This window comes from Protopterus annectens, chromosome 5.part0 (genome assembly GCF_019279795.1).
Source record: "Protopterus annectens isolate FY-2018-M chromosome 5.part0, PAN1.0, whole genome shotgun sequence".
Taxonomy (NCBI): domain Eukaryota; kingdom Metazoa; phylum Chordata; order Ceratodontiformes; family Protopteridae; genus Protopterus; species Protopterus annectens.
In genome coordinates, this window is record NC_056735.1 from 491,586,296 (window position 1) to 491,604,586 (window position 18,291).

At 36.1% G+C, this 18,291-nt stretch overlaps 1 protein-coding gene across 7 annotated transcripts in view; it reads left to right on the top strand.

The window, feature by feature from the left end:
- Window positions 1-17,921, top strand: part of SYTL5 (synaptotagmin like 5) — a 2,413,062-nt gene extending 2,395,141 nt beyond the window's left edge. For all 7 annotated transcript variants that reach the window (XM_044072411.1, XM_044072417.1, XM_044072414.1 and 4 more), the window contains one exon: window positions 17,357-17,921. In XM_044072411.1, the coding sequence (XP_043928346.1) occupies window positions 17,357-17,499 (143 nt within the window). In that variant the 3' untranslated portion in view covers window positions 17,500-17,921. The remainder of the gene's footprint in view (window positions 1-17,356) is intronic.
- Window positions 17,922-18,291: the final 370 nt, after the last annotated feature.

Consider the following 18,291-nt stretch of genomic DNA (forward strand, 5'->3'; position numbering starts at 1 on the left):
ACTTTTTCTTTTATTAACAATGTAAGATTTGTGACTAATGGGACTTAAGCATTTAATATGGAAGGATTTATATATGCTCTTAGGTGTACCTGTAACTTATATTGGGGAGACAGTAAGAAGTTTTAAGGTACGCCTTCAAGAGCATGTTAGAGATATAAGAAATAAAAAACTGGATAGTCATTTGAGGGGACATTTTTTATCTTTACGTAAGTCCAATCCTGAATGTGTTAATTTAAAGGATAAACTTTTAAAAAAAGAAACTCTTTATTTTGAAATTTAGCACTTTAGAGCCCTTAGGGCTTAATAAGGAATGTAACTGGGGGTATGTAATTTAGTGATGGTGATTTGTTTGTTTTTTAATTGTTTAATTGATATTGGTATGGTTACTTAATCTGCTGTGTTTGATGTATTTTACACTTGGAAGGCTCTCTTGCCGAGGCCCCAAGTCTTATTAAATTGTGAACATTTGGGATTCTTTGGCCGTTGTGGTTTTGTTTTTCTGTGAATTTCAGTGTGGTTTTCTACATTTCTTAACAGAACCTTTCTGAGCAGACCAACTTTGAACATTATATATATGGATTTCATCCCTGATCTTGCTTCTGGATAAATATTTGATGTACAAGAGCTTTATTTGGAGACACAGCTTTAGGAGACTCTATCTGCAGCTCTTAACTATTGCATTTTCAGTCTCTATTTTACTTTTTTATTTTTTGCAAAAGGGCTTGCAGCAGTATTTGTTGCTGATCTAAAAGGACTTTTCATAGGCAAATACCAAGTTAGTTGCCCCTGTGGGCCATTTTAAGCCTAGCTAATTGCCCTCAAGCCTTATACCTTGTGTCTGAGGTAAAGACCTTATTTATTATGGTAAGCAGCAAACTGCCAGATATGGCTTGAACTCTAACCCTGGCTTACAAGACCAGTGCTAACTCCTGAGCTACAAGGCCATACTTTGATTTTAACATAGTTATCTTGTACAGATGTTTATATTTTTACCACTGTGACACAGTGTCAGAAAAAGTGGCATAATAATTAATGCACAGAGGCAAAATGTGGTCTAAACACCACGAGGTCAGTATTGCAATCTGAATCCTGTGAAATGCCTGTGCACCATGTAATGTATCAATCAAGACAGCTAATTCATTTAAGCAGTACTCCTTGACAGGGTGTCAGTATATCACGATTTACCCATGATTGATGTGGTTTGATCATAAGGGTGATGCCAGAGTGATAAAGCCAACCATGGGTAAATCTTGATATACCCACATACAGGAGTGGGTTACTGCTATTATACAATGACAATATTTAAGAAAGAAATTGCTTACCTTTCGTAACTAATACCTTTGTATAACAGCACTTTAGTGTTCTTGCACCTGCTTTGTTATGTAACACACAGATTACTGGGAATGATAACATTTTTTCTATCAGAAAATCTTTAGTCTATAGAAAAATGCATAATTTACCCAAAAGGGAATGTAGAAAACAGAGGCAGAAGGCAAGTAAAATGGAAGAAATCAAAACTGAACATGGAAGGATTGAAGAACATTACTGTCAGAAAAAAAGAAGAGAAAGACAAATGTTGACTATATGGCTCAAGCTGTGGATGTAAAAAGTCAGCTGGATGAGAATTGTATTCTTGCAAATTTAATATTTGTTTTATATTTATTTTACATTTCTTTACCGGGAAAGTCCAGCTGAATATGAGTCCTTTTTCAGTGGAGGCCTGGGGAGAAAAGCTCCAGTATAATACAGTAACATGGTATTTTACATCAGAAATTGTAGGACATTAATATAGTACAGTAATACATTGAAATAGTGGGAACAATAGCAGCGGTATATTATACATCATTTGGAATTGTCATTATGAACAATGTACCAATGTTTCGTAGAGACAACAGTTCAAATAGAGAGTCCAGGTTGAAAGGTTGGGGTGCCCCAGATAATGTTTTACAGGGGGAAATGAGAGTTCAGGGTTTCTGAACTGTTGAAGTATGGTGGAGGATGAAGGGTTGGAAGAGGGATTAAGGAGCAGGGGGATGGGGGAGAGCTTACCCTTGGGTGTTACAGGATCAGAACCAGGAGTTAACAAGGTGGGTTTTTAGAATCTTTTTGAATTGTTTAGATGTGGGTGTAGTGACTAGTGAATTTGGCAAGCAGTTCCAGAGTTTGGAAATGCAGTTGGAGTAGAGAGTTTAACCTGCTACGTTTTTTTCTTTGGTAACTTGGAGAAGAAGTTTCTTGTTGGACCGAAGGGATCTAGAGTTGGAGTATGGTTGAATAATTTTAAAGATAATGTTAGTTGATTAAATTGAAGGAGCAAAGGGAGTTCGAGCCAATGAAGTTGTCTGAGTGATAGTCAATGATGTGACTTGTAGGAAGTATTGGTAGCAAATTTTATTGTAGCAGGCTTCAAGTTTGACAAGGTCTGTTTTGCAGAGGTTTGTAAGGATAGGGACGCATGTAGGAGCGTTGATAGTAGGGGTGTCCTGGCTATTGTATTTTTAGTCCTGCTTGTTAGAAATCGGTTATTTCTATATAGGAGGCTGAGCTTCTTGTGAACTTTTTTGATGGTCTGGTCTATATGGAGATCGAATCTCAGGTTATTGTCAATTGTAACCCCTAGTAGTTTGGTATAGGGATTAAGAGTGCTTATGGGGGGTTTTTTAGAGATTATGTGGAAGGCTGAAGAGGAAGAAGTATTTCTAGTGGGGTATAAGACCATAAGTTTTGTTTTACTGGGATTTAGTATAAGCTAGGAGTTGGTTAACCAGGTTTCAACATACAGGAAGGAGCCTTGCGTGATGGACTGAAGGTTATTGAAGGAGAAGGCAAAGTAAATCAAGGTAGAGTCATCAGCTTATTGAATTATACTGGCATGGGGAGTGGCAGAGTGAAGTTGGTTAATAAAAAGAGAGAATAGTAGGGGTCCAAGGATGGAGCCTTGCGGTACCCCTATGGAGACTGGGAGGAGGGGTGAGAGGGATTGTTGCCAATGGACAACTTGTTGTCAGTCAGTTAAGTAGCTTTGAAACCAGGCAGTGGCAGTATTGCTGAGGTTATGGGAGGTGAGGACATTAATAAGTTTGGAGTGGTTGACTATGTCAAAGGCCTTTGACAGGTCTAGGAAAATAGCAGATACAATTTGGAAGTAATTTCTGTACTGGTTAATTATATTTGTGAAGGATAGCAGGGCAGATGAGGTACTGTGGGCAGGGCAAAAGCCATGTTGTATATGGGATAGGAGATTGTGAGATAGCAGGTATTCTGTAAGTTGGGAGTGTACTACTATTTCCAGGATTTTAGACAGGGGGGAAAGGATGGCAATGGGGTGATAGTAAGTTCACGGGAGGTATCACCTTTGTGGAGGGGCAAAATGTGCAAGATTTTCCATATACTGGGGACATAGGCTTCAGTTAGTGATCCATTTATAAGTATGGTTATTGGGTAGGAGATAGCATCTGAGGCAATTTGCAGAAAATCTGCAGGGAGATTGTCAGCAGCTAAAGTGGTTGGTTTTAGTTTTTTCAGTAGTTTTTTGATATATTTTGTGGGGAGTGGTGTTAACTTGAAATGGATTGTGTCGTTTTGTGGGGAAGTGTTTTGGTTTGGTTCAGAGGGGGTAGGGTAAGAATTGGTTTGGTTGTTGGCTAGGGTTTGAATGGATTCTGTGAAATAAATATAAAAAATATGATTTGTTCGCACTGTATAATGTCTTTATGGAGCTTTTCTCTCCAGGAGTCCATTGAAAATGGGCTCTTCTCGGCCCAATGGACTATCCTGGTAAACAAACTGTAAAATAAATAAATAAATGTTAAGATAGTAGTTGGATTTGTCAGCTTTAGTTGATTTTTTTGCTTTGTTTCTAAGTTCAAGGAAATGCTGCTTAGTAGTGCTGGTTTTGTTCTTATGGAACTGTACCCAGGCCTTGTCCCTGGCTTTGAATATTGATCTGGTTTCTTTGGTTAACCAGGGTGCATAATTGGAATTGATTCTAATGTTTCTAGGAGGGGCATGGGTGTTGAGAATATCAAGGAAGATGTTGTTGAAGGAGAGTACTGCCTCATACAACGGTAGTTGTTTGAGGTGTTCCCAGAACCAATTTTTAAGGGCAGAGATAAAATTGTTAGGTGAAAGGTTTTTTTTGTTTCTAATTGTATGGAAGTTGGTTTGATGTGATGGATGGGTGCGATCTCTTAAGAGAAAAGTTGGGCAGTGGTCACTTAGACTGTCGGGTAGACAGCCTGAGTGGAATGATAGCTGGGCAGAATTAACTAGAATCCAGTCTAGTAAGGATTCATGCTTAGAGGTTTTGTCGGTTGTGGTGGGAGATGTGTTGTCTTTGGGCAAAGCTGCACAGGTTGATGTGTGTGGTGGGCGTGGGAGAGCAACACAGAAGCCAATCAATGTTAAAATCTCCCATTAGGATGTTCTCTTGGTGGAGAGATGTGGTATGCCACTGAAGTAGGTTTTCCAGAAGGGCAATGTTATTGCCAGGTGGAATGTATCCACTTATTATAATTTAGGTGTTTTTTGGAGTTAATGGTTAATCTGGTTAGAAGTAGCTCAGCATTTGCTAAGTCTGGGAAGGTGGTGTTGAGGATGTTAAGGATAGGTGTTCTTTATATAAGATAGCGACACCACCTCCAGTTTTGTTTATTCTGTCTTTCCCTAAGATATTGTAGCCTGGGGGAGTGATTTCATTATTGTTGCTGTCTGTTTAAGCCATCCCTCTGTTAAGGTGACTATATCTGGGGAATAGTGGGTTAGAACTGTGTGCAGATTGTGCCTTTTATTGGCTATGCTGCTGACACTTATTTTGAGGAGGAGGAGGAGGGATGATTTGTTTCTTTGATGAAGTAGTGTAAGGTTGGGTTGAGATGTGTTGGATACTATTTCATGGGTAGGTGTGGGACCTAGGTTGGGATGGATGTCACCTGCAAGTTTGAATTGTCTTGTTAAGTGATAGAGGAGTTTGGAGAGTTTGTATAGGAGTTTAGAGAATTTTAGAGAGCTTGCAGAATTAGTTAGTTGTGGAAGGAATTTAAGTGTGTGAACGTCTCTGTCAGTGGTGTGGAAGAGGGTAGGGGTGATGTGTACTAGTTGTGTATTATGAGGTGGTGCAAGCACTGAACTATGAAATGGGGGAGGAATAGTGTGTTTTAGGTGAGTCTCATATGAGGAGAGGTTGTATAGTAGGAGCAGAAGAGAATAGGAAGTAAGGAGTAATAAATAATGGTAATATGCAATGAAAACAGTGGGATTAATAGGAAGTAAGGAGTAATAAATAATGGTAATATGCAATGAAAACAGTGGGATTAATAGGAAGTAAGGAGTAATAAATAATGGTAATATGCAATGAAAACAGTGGGATTAATAGGAAGTAAGGAGTAATAAATAATGGTAATATGCAATGAAAACAGTGGGATTAATAGGAAGTAAGGAGTAATAAATAATGGTAATATGCAATGAAAACAGTGGGATTAATAGAACTAACGGTGATGAAGATCATTTCTTTGTAAGAAATGATAGAGCAGATATTACTGTATTAGTAGCTGAAGATTCTTCAAATCTAGTCAGAAAAGATATCCTTGCAATTGTAGATTATATTATTAAAAGAACTGATACTTACATTTGCAGAGATGATAATGAACATTGAGTAGTGTTGTGCTTGTCATGTAGATTTGAGAGAAGCCTTGGAATGCCTTAATGTAAGAAGTATGGATCTGTTTTCATTTATGTTGGTAAAAATTATCTCATCCATAAGGACTATCTGACTGCTAGGAGGCAACTTACAGCCCTCTTAGACAGTATAGCTTGCACTGGTGTTAAGATGTATTTTACATGCATCACATATAGAAAGGAGAGTCAGGTCACCTTGAATCAAAATATTTTTTGGGTATGTACCTTCATGGAAGAAATGTCCTGTTTTAAAAATGGAAATGTGTAGAGCGTGCAATCCTAGTTTTGGACACATGTATGTTAAGACAGGATGGCATGCATTTCTCAAGATCAGGAAAGAGAATGTTTGCAACAGAGATTTTTTAATATTTGACAAATGCTAGGCAGGATTTTTGCCGACAGTTCACATGTAGCAACATTTGATGCATCTCTGATGGTTGTTAGTGCTAGGAGCATTAATAATAAAGTTTTTTTTTTTATTGGAAATTTTACTGTTTCCACAAGATTGATCCTATTATTGCTTGCGAAACAGGGTTAAAGAACAACGATTGAAAACCAGTTCTGTCAGGGTATAAATGTTTTCACTGTAACATACATTCTAACAAAAAATCAGATGGAGGTGTTATAACAGGGATTAAAGATAGTTATAAGACCTGTGATTATTACATGTTAAATGATAACACCCATGCTATAGAGTGTGTAACTGTGGCAATAAAGGCAACCCTAGAACATGTAACAATTGTTGGAGTTGATAGAACACCAAAGACAAGTGCTGATGACCTAGAGGAATTCATACATTTTTTTGCATGAAACCCAGGAGGGGAGAAAAATATTAGCTGGGGACTTCTTGATTCAACAACATTAGTAAGGAAATTATTCACAACATATGTTCAGGGAAAATTACTTCAGATTGTAAAAAACCCTACTAAGGGAATGGGACATCCTAGACATTGTTTGTGTTCCTAAAGAAATTACTGCCACTTCAACTCAAGTTTTACCACTGTTGACGTGCAGTGATCATGGGGTTATAAATTAATTTGCTGTTAGATAACTCTGCCAAACTGAAATCTAAACCGGTGCACAGAAGATTAATTACAGATTATGTGGAAGCAAAACTGTCACTACGTAAAACTAAGAAATTCCAAATGAGCACACCGGGTGATAAGACAGTAGAAACCACCAAATCCACAAATAAGTCCAATCCAGTAAAATGACACGAACACTTTATTCCAGTTAAAGCGCTTTTCGTCAAAATTGTAATAGATGTAGTACCATTTGACTCACAAATTTCTTAGTTTTTTGTGATTTTTGTATAACTACATAAAACTAACTGGAGCGATCTGTTCAGTGGAAGAACTGCAGATGGAATATGAAAAGTTTTGAAAAAGAAATTGTTTGAGTGGAAAAAAATCAAAAAACTATTTAACATTGGCATCTAGGCATACAACATCAGGGGGGATATATTTCCATAAGAACAAGATATCTGATTAAGGTGACAAATAAAAAATATAAGAAATCGAAGACCGGTCAAACTACAACTTTGAAAACTGAAATAAACAAGCTGAACAAACAAATTAAGCATAGTGTAAGACAAGATCAAGAAAAATTTGAAGAAAGTTTGTATAAAGATATTGAGCATGATAGGAAACCTTTTTATATATACATAAGAAGTGGAAGGAGTACAAACATACAAATTTGATAAACTGTGCATAGATTGTAGAATTTATTCTCAGACACAACAGATTATAGATATATTTACAAAATCTTTTGCAGAATAGTTTGGCTGCACAAAGCAAGTGATAGGTTGTCCTAGTGACATCCAGGTAACCTCAGAAAATGGAATCAAATTAGATTATATTGAAAAAGAACTGTGCAAACTGGATCCAAACAAAGCACAGGGAGGAGACAGAATTAATAATAATGACCTGGACCACTTCAGCAAGACCTTACGGTACCATTATATCTGTTATTTACTAGGTCATATAAATGTGGGGAGATTCCTCAAGATTGGAGACATGCGCTTATTAAACCTGTCTTTAAGGGAAACAGGAGTAGGACAAACCCAGAGTCAGACAGACCCTTAAGTCTGCTTTCATGTTGTGGACAAATAATAGAGAAGGTAGTACTGGATAATTATTGTCAAAAATGGATAGGTTGTGACTTGAAACCCTATATCAGCATGCATATGTTGAAAATAGATCTATTACCCCCTGTAACATGATGTTCTATAACAATATAATAACAGCTAGGAATGAAAAATTATGTTGCAATGTAATTTATATAGATTTAACTTCAGCATTTGACATTGTCGTACACAAAACACTGATCAATAAATTAGAAGAACTAGGTATTGATGTACACTTGATAAGATGGATAGCTGCATGGTTTTACAAATAGGGCATGGGAAGTATCATAAAGCAGTTAGGTGAAATTCTTAGTTACAGTCAGGGTGTCATCACAGGGCCTCTGTCTTAGGCCCTTGCTTGTTTAGATTGTATCTTTCAGACCTATTTTTTCAACTGAGGCATTCTGCAGTCTATATGCAGATGACCTGAAACTGGGTAAACTGGTTGCATGTGTTACAGATAAAGCATGTCTGCAAAAGAACTTGAATAAACTGACCATTTGGGCACAGGAGAATAATATACTGATAAAGACATCAAAAACTAAGCATATGAGATTTGGGAGATATAAACTGAAATGTGAATATTTAATACAGCACACAGTGATTGAAACTGTAGACTCATTTAAGGACCTGGGTATATGGGTAGATCCAGCTGTGAGTTTTTTTAATCACATCAACCAATTGGTTAGTGATAGTTATAGAACTATAGGTTATATAAAAATATTTATAAAATATAGGAAATCAGAAATGATGCAGTCATTGTTTGTTAGTTACATTAGACCCAAATTTGTGTATGGAATAACAATATGGAAACCCTATAAGAAAACAAGCATGAGTAAACTAGAAAGAGTACAGTGGAAATATACCAAGGGCATCCATGGACGTCAAAAAATAAGTTATTACAAAAGATTAAAATAGTAGAACTTGTACAGAGTCTCTTATAGATATCTAAGAGGAGATCTTATTCAGGTATATAGGGCATTTAGAGACAACTATCTCTGAGAATATTTGGGGTTATCAAAAAGCAGTAGAGAATCATCAGACAACGTATGTAGAAGATTCTATAGGAATGAGAAATGCACTAATTGGTTCTCTGAGAGAGCAGCTGATGCATGGAACAGACTACCAAATTACATTAAAGCAAGTACTAGTTTAGATATTTTAAAAACAGTCTGAACACTTATGGGAACAAGTGTTTTGGTATATTGGCAGGCTAGGAGGGCATTAAAGCCTGTGCTTGAATTATTTGTATGTATGCATGTATTGATGGTCGCCTCTTGTGCAGAAAGATGACTGGTGCTGCCCTTCACTCTACTGGGACAAAGCTTTCTGGAGACTGTGGTTAAACAGACGTCTGAGTGATTCTGCTAGGTCAAGTTTCAAGCTATTTAATAGGCACTTTGGGATTTTGTCAGGACCCAATGATGTCATGTTTCTAGCTTTAGGGAGCATAGCGACAACCTGTTCTTTTGTGATAATAGGCAACGGAATGGTAGGTGGTATTTCATGAAGAGTGACTGGAGGTGATGAGGGAGTGAAATTTGAGTTGAATTTATTGTCCAGCAGGTTTGCTATTTCTTTGGCTGTATAGGTAATGCCATCTACAGCCAACTTAGCACATTGTTGAGTATTTCTCTTAAGATTTTGGGCATAACTAAAAATGCTTTGTTTTTATCCATGCTTTGTTTTTATCCATCACTTGGGTGGTTATTTTAGTCTCCTATTTCAGTTTTGAAGATTTGACTAGTTCCCTGATTTGCCTGTTGAAACTAAGGGATTTTTTTTCTCTGTTGTGCACCCTCACAATTACTTCTAGAAAGGAATTTCTTCCTTCTGTTATATAGTCTATTTATACCATGGGTCCACCGGTGTGACTTGTTTTTCCAGCTAGACCTGGGTTTAGTTCAGTCAGGTACTGCTGTTTCTATGCAGTCATTTAAGTTGTTGTACAGGGCATTTATGTATACTTCTGCATAGGCCTCCATTTTCAGGGTTAGAAGAAGCTTTAAAATTACCTATACTGTCACTTAATAGAAACTAATTTACTTTGGAAAAATTCTTTAAGGTTTATTTCAAAGGAGACAAATTTATGATCTGATCTTACAAATGAGGACATTATGCTGGGGCATGCAACACTCCCCATGTTTGTGAGTACTACATCAAAGATATTTAAGACGCTAGTGGGAGTGCAGACCAGCTGTTCCAGAGTATTTGCATTGACAAAGTCCAGGAATCTCTAAGCCTGCTTGTCCATGGTCGTGTATATTTCCCAGTTTATGAAGGGGTAGTTAAAATCGTCCATGAGTAGAGTGTTGGGTAAATGGTAAGTGATTCTAGTAACTTCAGATATGCAGAGTGGTTTTCATGGTTCATGGTTAAAGCATTTTCATGCTTTAAACAGCAATCTAATATCACTTGGTTTGTATTATTATTTATTTCCACTACAGGAAACCAATTAATATATATACATTTCTTAATATTAGATCAGGTGATATTAAGAAATAATCAGTTCTTGAATATAACTAGTATTTACACACACACACACACACACACACACACACACACACACACACACACACACACACACGTGTGTGTGTGTGTGTGTATCTATATATATATATATATATATATATATATATATATATATATATATACAGATATATATATATATATATATATATATATATATATATATATATATATATAAAACTCAAATTTGGATTTCTGTGTCTCCAAATTTCTGACAAATTTTCTTGTACCATTAATTTATTAACAAAATTACCATATTTCATGTGTTATGAATTCTGAACTGGTAAAAAAGATATATCACGTTCATGATGTATAACTGTATTCCAGTCCTCCCCAAATCACCAGAGACATATTATAAAGAGCTGCAAAACATCTGTTAAATTACCCAAAAAGACAGGATAGTCATTAAAAGGTCCATATACAGATATAATAGTAATCTTTTCATTATAATTTGTTATAGAAGAAACTACTATCCTTCCTTTCATACCAATAAAAGTGTCATTTATACTATATAAATGTGTAGTTTTCAAAATTATAGCTAACAGTTGGAAAGATGACAGTACAATCATAGATAACTAAACTCTTGCTCCATTATACTTTTTCAACAAACTGTTATATATAGCTTGATCAAAGTGGATTTCCTGGAGAAGAAATATATTTTCTGGCTAGTTATGCCTGAAACTCATAACATTGCACAATTTTGAAATAGTATGTGCACCATTAACATTGATAATCAATACTTTGCAAAACATTTTTATATATAATATAAAACAAACAGATACCTTAATTCCAGTGGACTAAACATTTTAATGTTAAAAAGAGAAAGAATTCCCACACTACACCCATGATGAAAAAGAAAACACATGAAAAAAGTCCAAGGAAAAATAAATGTTTCAGTCTTACAATTAAGCAGAACTTGAAATTCCATGTAACAATATTGAAGAAGCCAGCTGGGAATCTATACTAGAAACAGAGTTAAATAATTCTGAAGATGCTTAATTCATGCCTGGCTTTAGAAAATGAGTCAAACATGAATACACACTTCCATACAATTCTTAACTTAGATAAGTAGAAAAAGATTGATTTAATGTTTTTCTTCCAAGGCACAATTCTAATTTCAGAGAACACTTTTCTCTGTTTAATAATTTCTCATGGCAGATTAGCAAAAATTGAAATTTTAACATCTTCATATTGTATTGCTCTTTCCTTATGACAACTGTTGATATTCTATCTCTGTCTTTACCTTTATCATACCTGTGACATCCATCCTCTCAGTCAGTAATTGAGGAGCCTGAATCTTCACCACTGACACTGGTGAGGGATGTTCACTTGGCACAAAAATAGATACACACAGTATTTCCAGGTGCAGCTCTCTGCACCAAGCACAATTTCCCCTTAAAAGCACACAGGGAACACAATCAGTCAGGGGTCTGGGTTTCCCTCTCTCTCTCTCTCTCTCTCCATTCCCCCAATAAGACTCCCCAATGGCACAGCTATACAGCTGAGTCCTCTGCTGAGTGTCCCTGGCCATGTGGACCAGTGCTGTGTGTTCCTGCTCCAAGGAGCTGACACACACACACCCTTTGAGATATATATATACACACACACACACACACACACACACACACACACACACACACACACACACACACACACACACACCTAGGAAAGACAGGCACAGATTAACTAGCCAGTCATCTGACTTCTGGTTTCCCCTCTGTCCAGACTATAAGGTAGTTACTGCCACCAAGACACTCTAAAGCCAGCTACTCTAAGGCTCTTACAAGGATACCCAGTTATACTGAGTAAAGTTAATATTAATACAAATGGTAATGTTGACCAAACAGCAAGGCTTTCAGGAGCAGCCACAGTGTCACCAAATAAATATAAGTACTGTCAAAGGTTAAATAATTCTCTAAAAGACCAGCCACAATGGAAACTTTAAATATATTTAATAATAAAAGAACATGAAAACATGAAATATCTATTTACAATAAACACCAGAGTTTCAGCCACAGTAAATATTAAAATAACATGGATGAATAGATTCACACAGATACAGAAAAATAGTACTTAACTAATCTTATTATATTTTCCTAACTGATCTAAAGAATTACTATTTCCTGGCTACTTACTAAAGCAAGGCAAGATGAAGTGGATGAGTGATCCTTTTATGTCAGGTTTCAAAAAACAGACTGCAGTGAGAGTTCTGTCTAATCTAATATTAATACATCATTTCAGTGCTGGATTACAGAATGACATCTGGTCATCTGACTTCTGGTTCCCATACTACCCCACTTTACTAGAAAATGAACAAGAATTTTGCACATATTTGTTACCATACACACAGACAGAATTTTGCTAAGATGTGTTATAGCATCTGGAAGCCATAAAACCATTTTAACACTTCCACCCTTCCAGGGTAGCAATGTGTTCACTACTAAGGACAGTATAGCAGGTTCCTAGTCCTTGTCTTTAACAGACATTTTGTCTCTGGCTGCAGTCAGAACTGTAAGCTACAATCTTTATGGCCTACTAGGTAATTTAATTTCAGACTACTTTTCAAAGTTAGCTGGACTGAGATTAACCTCTTCTCTTCCAGTATCCTACAACATTAATTTCAACAGTTATAATACAGTCTGACATACAGATGTACTTATTTTTTTCTGTCCAGCAGGACCCACTGTTGGTATAATTTTAACACAAGCAGCTTTACAAATACATTTTCAACACAAGCACCTCTACAAATCAGTTTGATATACAAATTACATATAATTCTTTACAAAACTCCAGCTAGCTATGCTGGCATATGTTAGACACCCACTGTCCTACTTCTGGCATAGCTGGCAATACCTCACATCATCACAACACTCTAATATTATTAGAATTTCCCTGCTGACCTCTTAGTACTACATAACAATATCTGTCCATCTTCACTCATGTAGATTCAGCTTTACCATATGTTAAAGCTGAAAAAAATTCCTTGCAGCATATTTTCCATCCCATTCCTCTGAAATTTATGTAAATTCCTGGTTCCTCCTTCTGCAGTTTGCCTCAAAGTCAGTTAATTGAGCTTACAAAAGGTATGCTTCTTTTGTATCTTGGCAACTTCATCCTCCTATTCTTAATATTAAAATCCTGAGTTTCTTACTATTCTCCCAAATGACTAATTTGTAAAGCTTATTTTGTACATCATTTCTCAGTTTCTGTGACTTTATTCTGAATTTGTGTAAAATTAGCCACAGTAAGCTCCAGTCCATTTAACATATCCACTACCATTTGTGACTTTTGAGCAAAATTTTTCAGAAAGCTTTTTTCATGAAATTTTTCAGTTCATCCATTCTAGCAACATTTAATGAAGAAGTATCATTTAATGAAACACTATACTGCTGTCATTTGTTTGTGTTGCTCCTCATCTTTAAGACCTTCAGTAGCAGTATTCATTGTAGCTGCGGTGAAGCAAGCATTTGAATTGATAAAATTTCATTGCTTGTCTCTAGACTCTAAGAACTTTTTTTGCTGATTTCGTAGGGTATTGCATAACCCCATACTGACTTCTTCAGCAGTTTCCTCATAGTAATGCAGCATTTTCCTTATGTTTTTGGCCCTAGGATAAATTTTAGGAGTGTGAGAAGATTTTAAATCTTTATTTCTGCAACTCTGTATCCGTGGTGGTACAGCGGTAGCATTGTTGCCTCACAGCAAGAGGTTCTCCTGTTCGATTCTCAGCTGGAGTGCCTTCTGTGTGGAGTCTGCATGTCCTCCCTGCAGTCAAATGGCCGCTGAAAGACATGTGTGAATGGGCGTGCCTTTGCTGAAGGTTGGGTGTTGGGCTGGCAACTCAGCACCATAAAAATCAACTGCCAATCATTAGCGGACTGGAGTTCCGCTGTGGTGACCCCTAACTGGGAAAAGCCAAAAAAACAAACAACCTTTCTGCAACTCAGTATTTTTTTTTTTTGCCTTTCCTTTGGAAATAGTTACTTCTGTTTTGCTCAGATAAAGTACCAGCGTGTTGCTTAACGTGTTCCACTTATGGAAAGTGCATGGTCACACTACACGCATTAATGGAGTCTGCCCCCATCATAATGTTTTTATGTTATATGTTGACCATTATATGAATATTGACTGACACTATATTTCATTTGATGATTTCTCTCATTTTGTTTATAATTGTTTGATGTTTGCAGCAGGCAGTTTAAACTTTTGCAGTTGATTTTGTGTATTAGTTCTGATGTAGTACCTTACATTGCTTAGAGGATGAAAGTATTTTTAGCTCAACTTTTTTAACTTTTGTTTTTGGAGTGCTGGTGTGATTTTAATAAAATCATCTTTTTACCTTTTTATCTTTTTCTTGAGAGGATGTTCACCTGCTGGATTGTTCTCTTTGCCACAGTGCACTGGTTGTTATGACTGTAGGAACTATATAGGAGAGCAGTTGTAGGAATTACAGCCGTACATATTAAATAGAGTTCAGTTATAAAAGAGACACAATTTGGAATTATAGACGTATATATACCTCTCAGCCATACCAAATTTCTCGGTTTTTACTGGTTTTGAGGTCCAAATAATGGGGTGCTATGAATCCCAAGTGGCACCCCTTAATTTCCAAATTTCTCTGCTTTTTTTAAATGTTTTTGTTTTTCAGCTGGCGTCATCATGTGCAGAGCCATGCATGATGATGCCAGCTCCATAAACAGCCTGCCAGCATGTCGGAATTGACTGAAGGGCAGGCTTAGTGGCCATAGCATGTGTACAATTCCCTGACTGCTTAGGAGCCGCATTTGAATTAAGGAAGACAATTACTGGTCACAGGCAGGTATGCTCCGGCTCCTCCAAGTAAGAAGTAAGAAAAACTGTGCTGCTGTCTTTTACTTTAATGGCGCAAACAGCTAATGCGCTTAGAAGCAACGGCCAGCAACATTTAACTAATAGTTTGTCCTTAACAGAACTTTGTTTTTGCTTTCATTCCCCAGGTCAGCTGCAGGAACGTTAACAGCCAACTTGTTGCTTTTTTAACAGCTAAGTAACATGCTTAGAAGCAACAGCCAGCTGCAGTTTTACTTAGTTTTGTATGCTTTGTTATTGCTTTCTTTAATGGTGCTTTGTTATTGCTTTCATTCCCCAGGTCGGCTGCAGGAACATTCATTTTTAACAGCTAAGTAATGCCGCTTAGAATGGCCAACTGGTAGTTTAACTTATTTGTTATTGCCAACATGTTGTACTACAGAAAGAGGAAGGGTGTGTGGCCAGCTTAACTTAGTTTTCCTATTTGTTATTGCCAAGGTTGCTTAGAAGCGAATTAATATATTCAGTATGCTAGATTCATAGTCAAAAGCATATGCATGTTTCAAATAGAGAACATATTTATATCTAGTATAAAATGATGTTTTTGAGAGAATCTCTTTGTAATAATTTAGGGTACATTCTAATAACCTGAATGTTTTGCTCTTTAAATCTTAGCAGCACGCTGATGTTCTAAGCCTATAGCGTTTGATCTTATCACTTAAAAAGCAGTTTCTATATCTGTATTAATTAAAAAGTTGACTGAATTACAGCATTCAGAAAATGCCACATCTGACAGGATAACATAATGGTTTTGAACTAATTCTACTTTTTCATTGCTAAAATGCAGACAATGTTAATTCATTTATATTTGAAGTGACAGAAATATTTATTTCATGCGCAATTTCTTTGTTTTTGTAAATACATTGTACCTTTATTTTTGATTATGCATAACTGCAGATTATGTATTTCATATTAATTATGTATTTCAACTTGTATTCCATCTGTGCATTTAGTAATTATTTACTGTATGCCGTATTATGGTATGCTTTGTGTCAACTGGTTGCAGTGAGTTTTAGGCACAAAATAACCAAACAAAATACCATAAAAACTGACGGTAATTTAACAAAGTAGAGTTATTATGGCTAGTAAGAATAGATGGGACTGCTTCACTACTATGTCTTCAATACAGTTACCTTAAGCATGAACATCTGGTTGTTTATTTACTGATTGGAAGAAAAATAGCTGTAAGGATGCATCTTTTTTGATGAAGGGTTCAAGAAGTGTTTCATGTGAATGTCATAATTTAAAGGTATTTTTTACTGTGGAGATCATAACATGGAGTTGGAAAACATGTTAATGCCATGTGCATCCATCTTCCATGTAAAAAGGACTTTCATGCCAAACTGGCTTACTGGTGCACTGATTGGATGACGTTTGGAATGTTGGTATGATGATAAGCACAGGTAGTCAGAGGATGAACTAAGACTGAGAGATCGTGAATATTAATAGTTACACTCCTTCCCTGGGAGAAAAGGAAGCGAAGGGAAAAGGAAATCAGCACAGGATTCGATGGCAACAGGGAGACATCTTTTGAGTCAAAGAATTTGGGAGGGGGTAAATGAAGTCTGATATCTGAGCTCTGTATGCAGCCTAGCACGCACAAGAATTCCTGCAGAATGACAGTCAGCCCCTGCCTCACCTTCTGTGAGGATGCTCATGCAGTTTTAAAGTTCAGCTAAAGCAGTAACATTTGAAATGACAAATGTAATGGAGATGCTTATTTAAATGCATATTGCCTGAATACTGTACACACAGTTTATAGGTAGACATGCTAAATGGCTAAAGCTATGGTTTCATAGGTAAAAATTCTCATATTGGAAAGCTACAATTAAAAAAAAAGCTGACTGTACATATGGTAGACATTTTTCAGTTATGCTAATATGGAATCAGATAAATTTACTGTATTGACTATTTCCCTTTTCAGAAATGTAATAAAAGCAACTATTCCACTTCTTGAGAAGAGCTAAGGATCAGCGTACAGGCAGTCTCCTTTAAATCCCTTCAAGACTTCTAGTTTGAAAATAACAGACAAACTATAATTTACTGTCTTTAAGCCTGATGACACTTTGAAGTTTGAATTCATCCATCCAGTATGAGGATTTAATTTATAAAAAAGTGTAATATGTCTTGAAATGTGCATTTAATAATGGGTTATATTCATTATTCATTGTTTTCCAGGTGTAAGTTATGGAAATAAAGTGGACTGGATGGATGCCCGTGGAGAGGAGCAACAGCTATGGCAAAGAATGATTGAAAACCCCGGTGTGTCTGTGAAAGAGACATTAATGCTAAGATCTAGCATGAGAAAAAATAAAATCTGAAAAGTACAAGAAAAGCACACATCTGCAAAGATTGCCTCACAATGTTGTTCATATTTATTTACCTGAAAAGTCAGAAACTCTAAGGGAACATTAAATTATATAAATTGTTTTGAGAAGTGTAATTTTCAGGATACACTTGGCTTTTTTGCATTCATATTGTGCTGTTGCCAGTCAAAGTCTAATTTACTGGTTATAACTCTATACACTGATTTTGTGAAATCATAACTAATTGTTGTTTTCACACTCCAGTCGTCATTTAAGGAAAAGTGGTTATAGAGGAAACCTCAGATGTGCCTTAGAAGTAAATTGCCACTGTGTAACATCATTCAGCTGAGAGAAAATGTGTAATGTTCAACAAAAATGTTATATAAATAGATTGAAAATGTTAATTTACATTTATTAAACTTACTTTACATTGCAAAGTATGATAGCCACAAACTTCTTCACAGCCGATGGAACTGTTTAGTTTCACTTCAGTTTCTGTCTTTTGCACACGCATTTCTATAGGGCTAAAACACTTACAAGACATCTTCTAACCCAAACAGGCACAGAAATATGTTTACAAAGGTAAATCCATTCAAATTCTCTTCAGTAATGATTACAACATAAACGTTTTTGTTAAACATTGTTATAAGATCGTCACATTTTAAACTGCAACACAAGTTCACATATATTAACAGAAAACAAACCATAGTTTTTGTCATTATTATTGTAATGCATCTCATATATGTTTTCTTCTTAACAGCTTTAATTCATTGCAACATTACATAAATTACTCTATTCCTGCCTTCC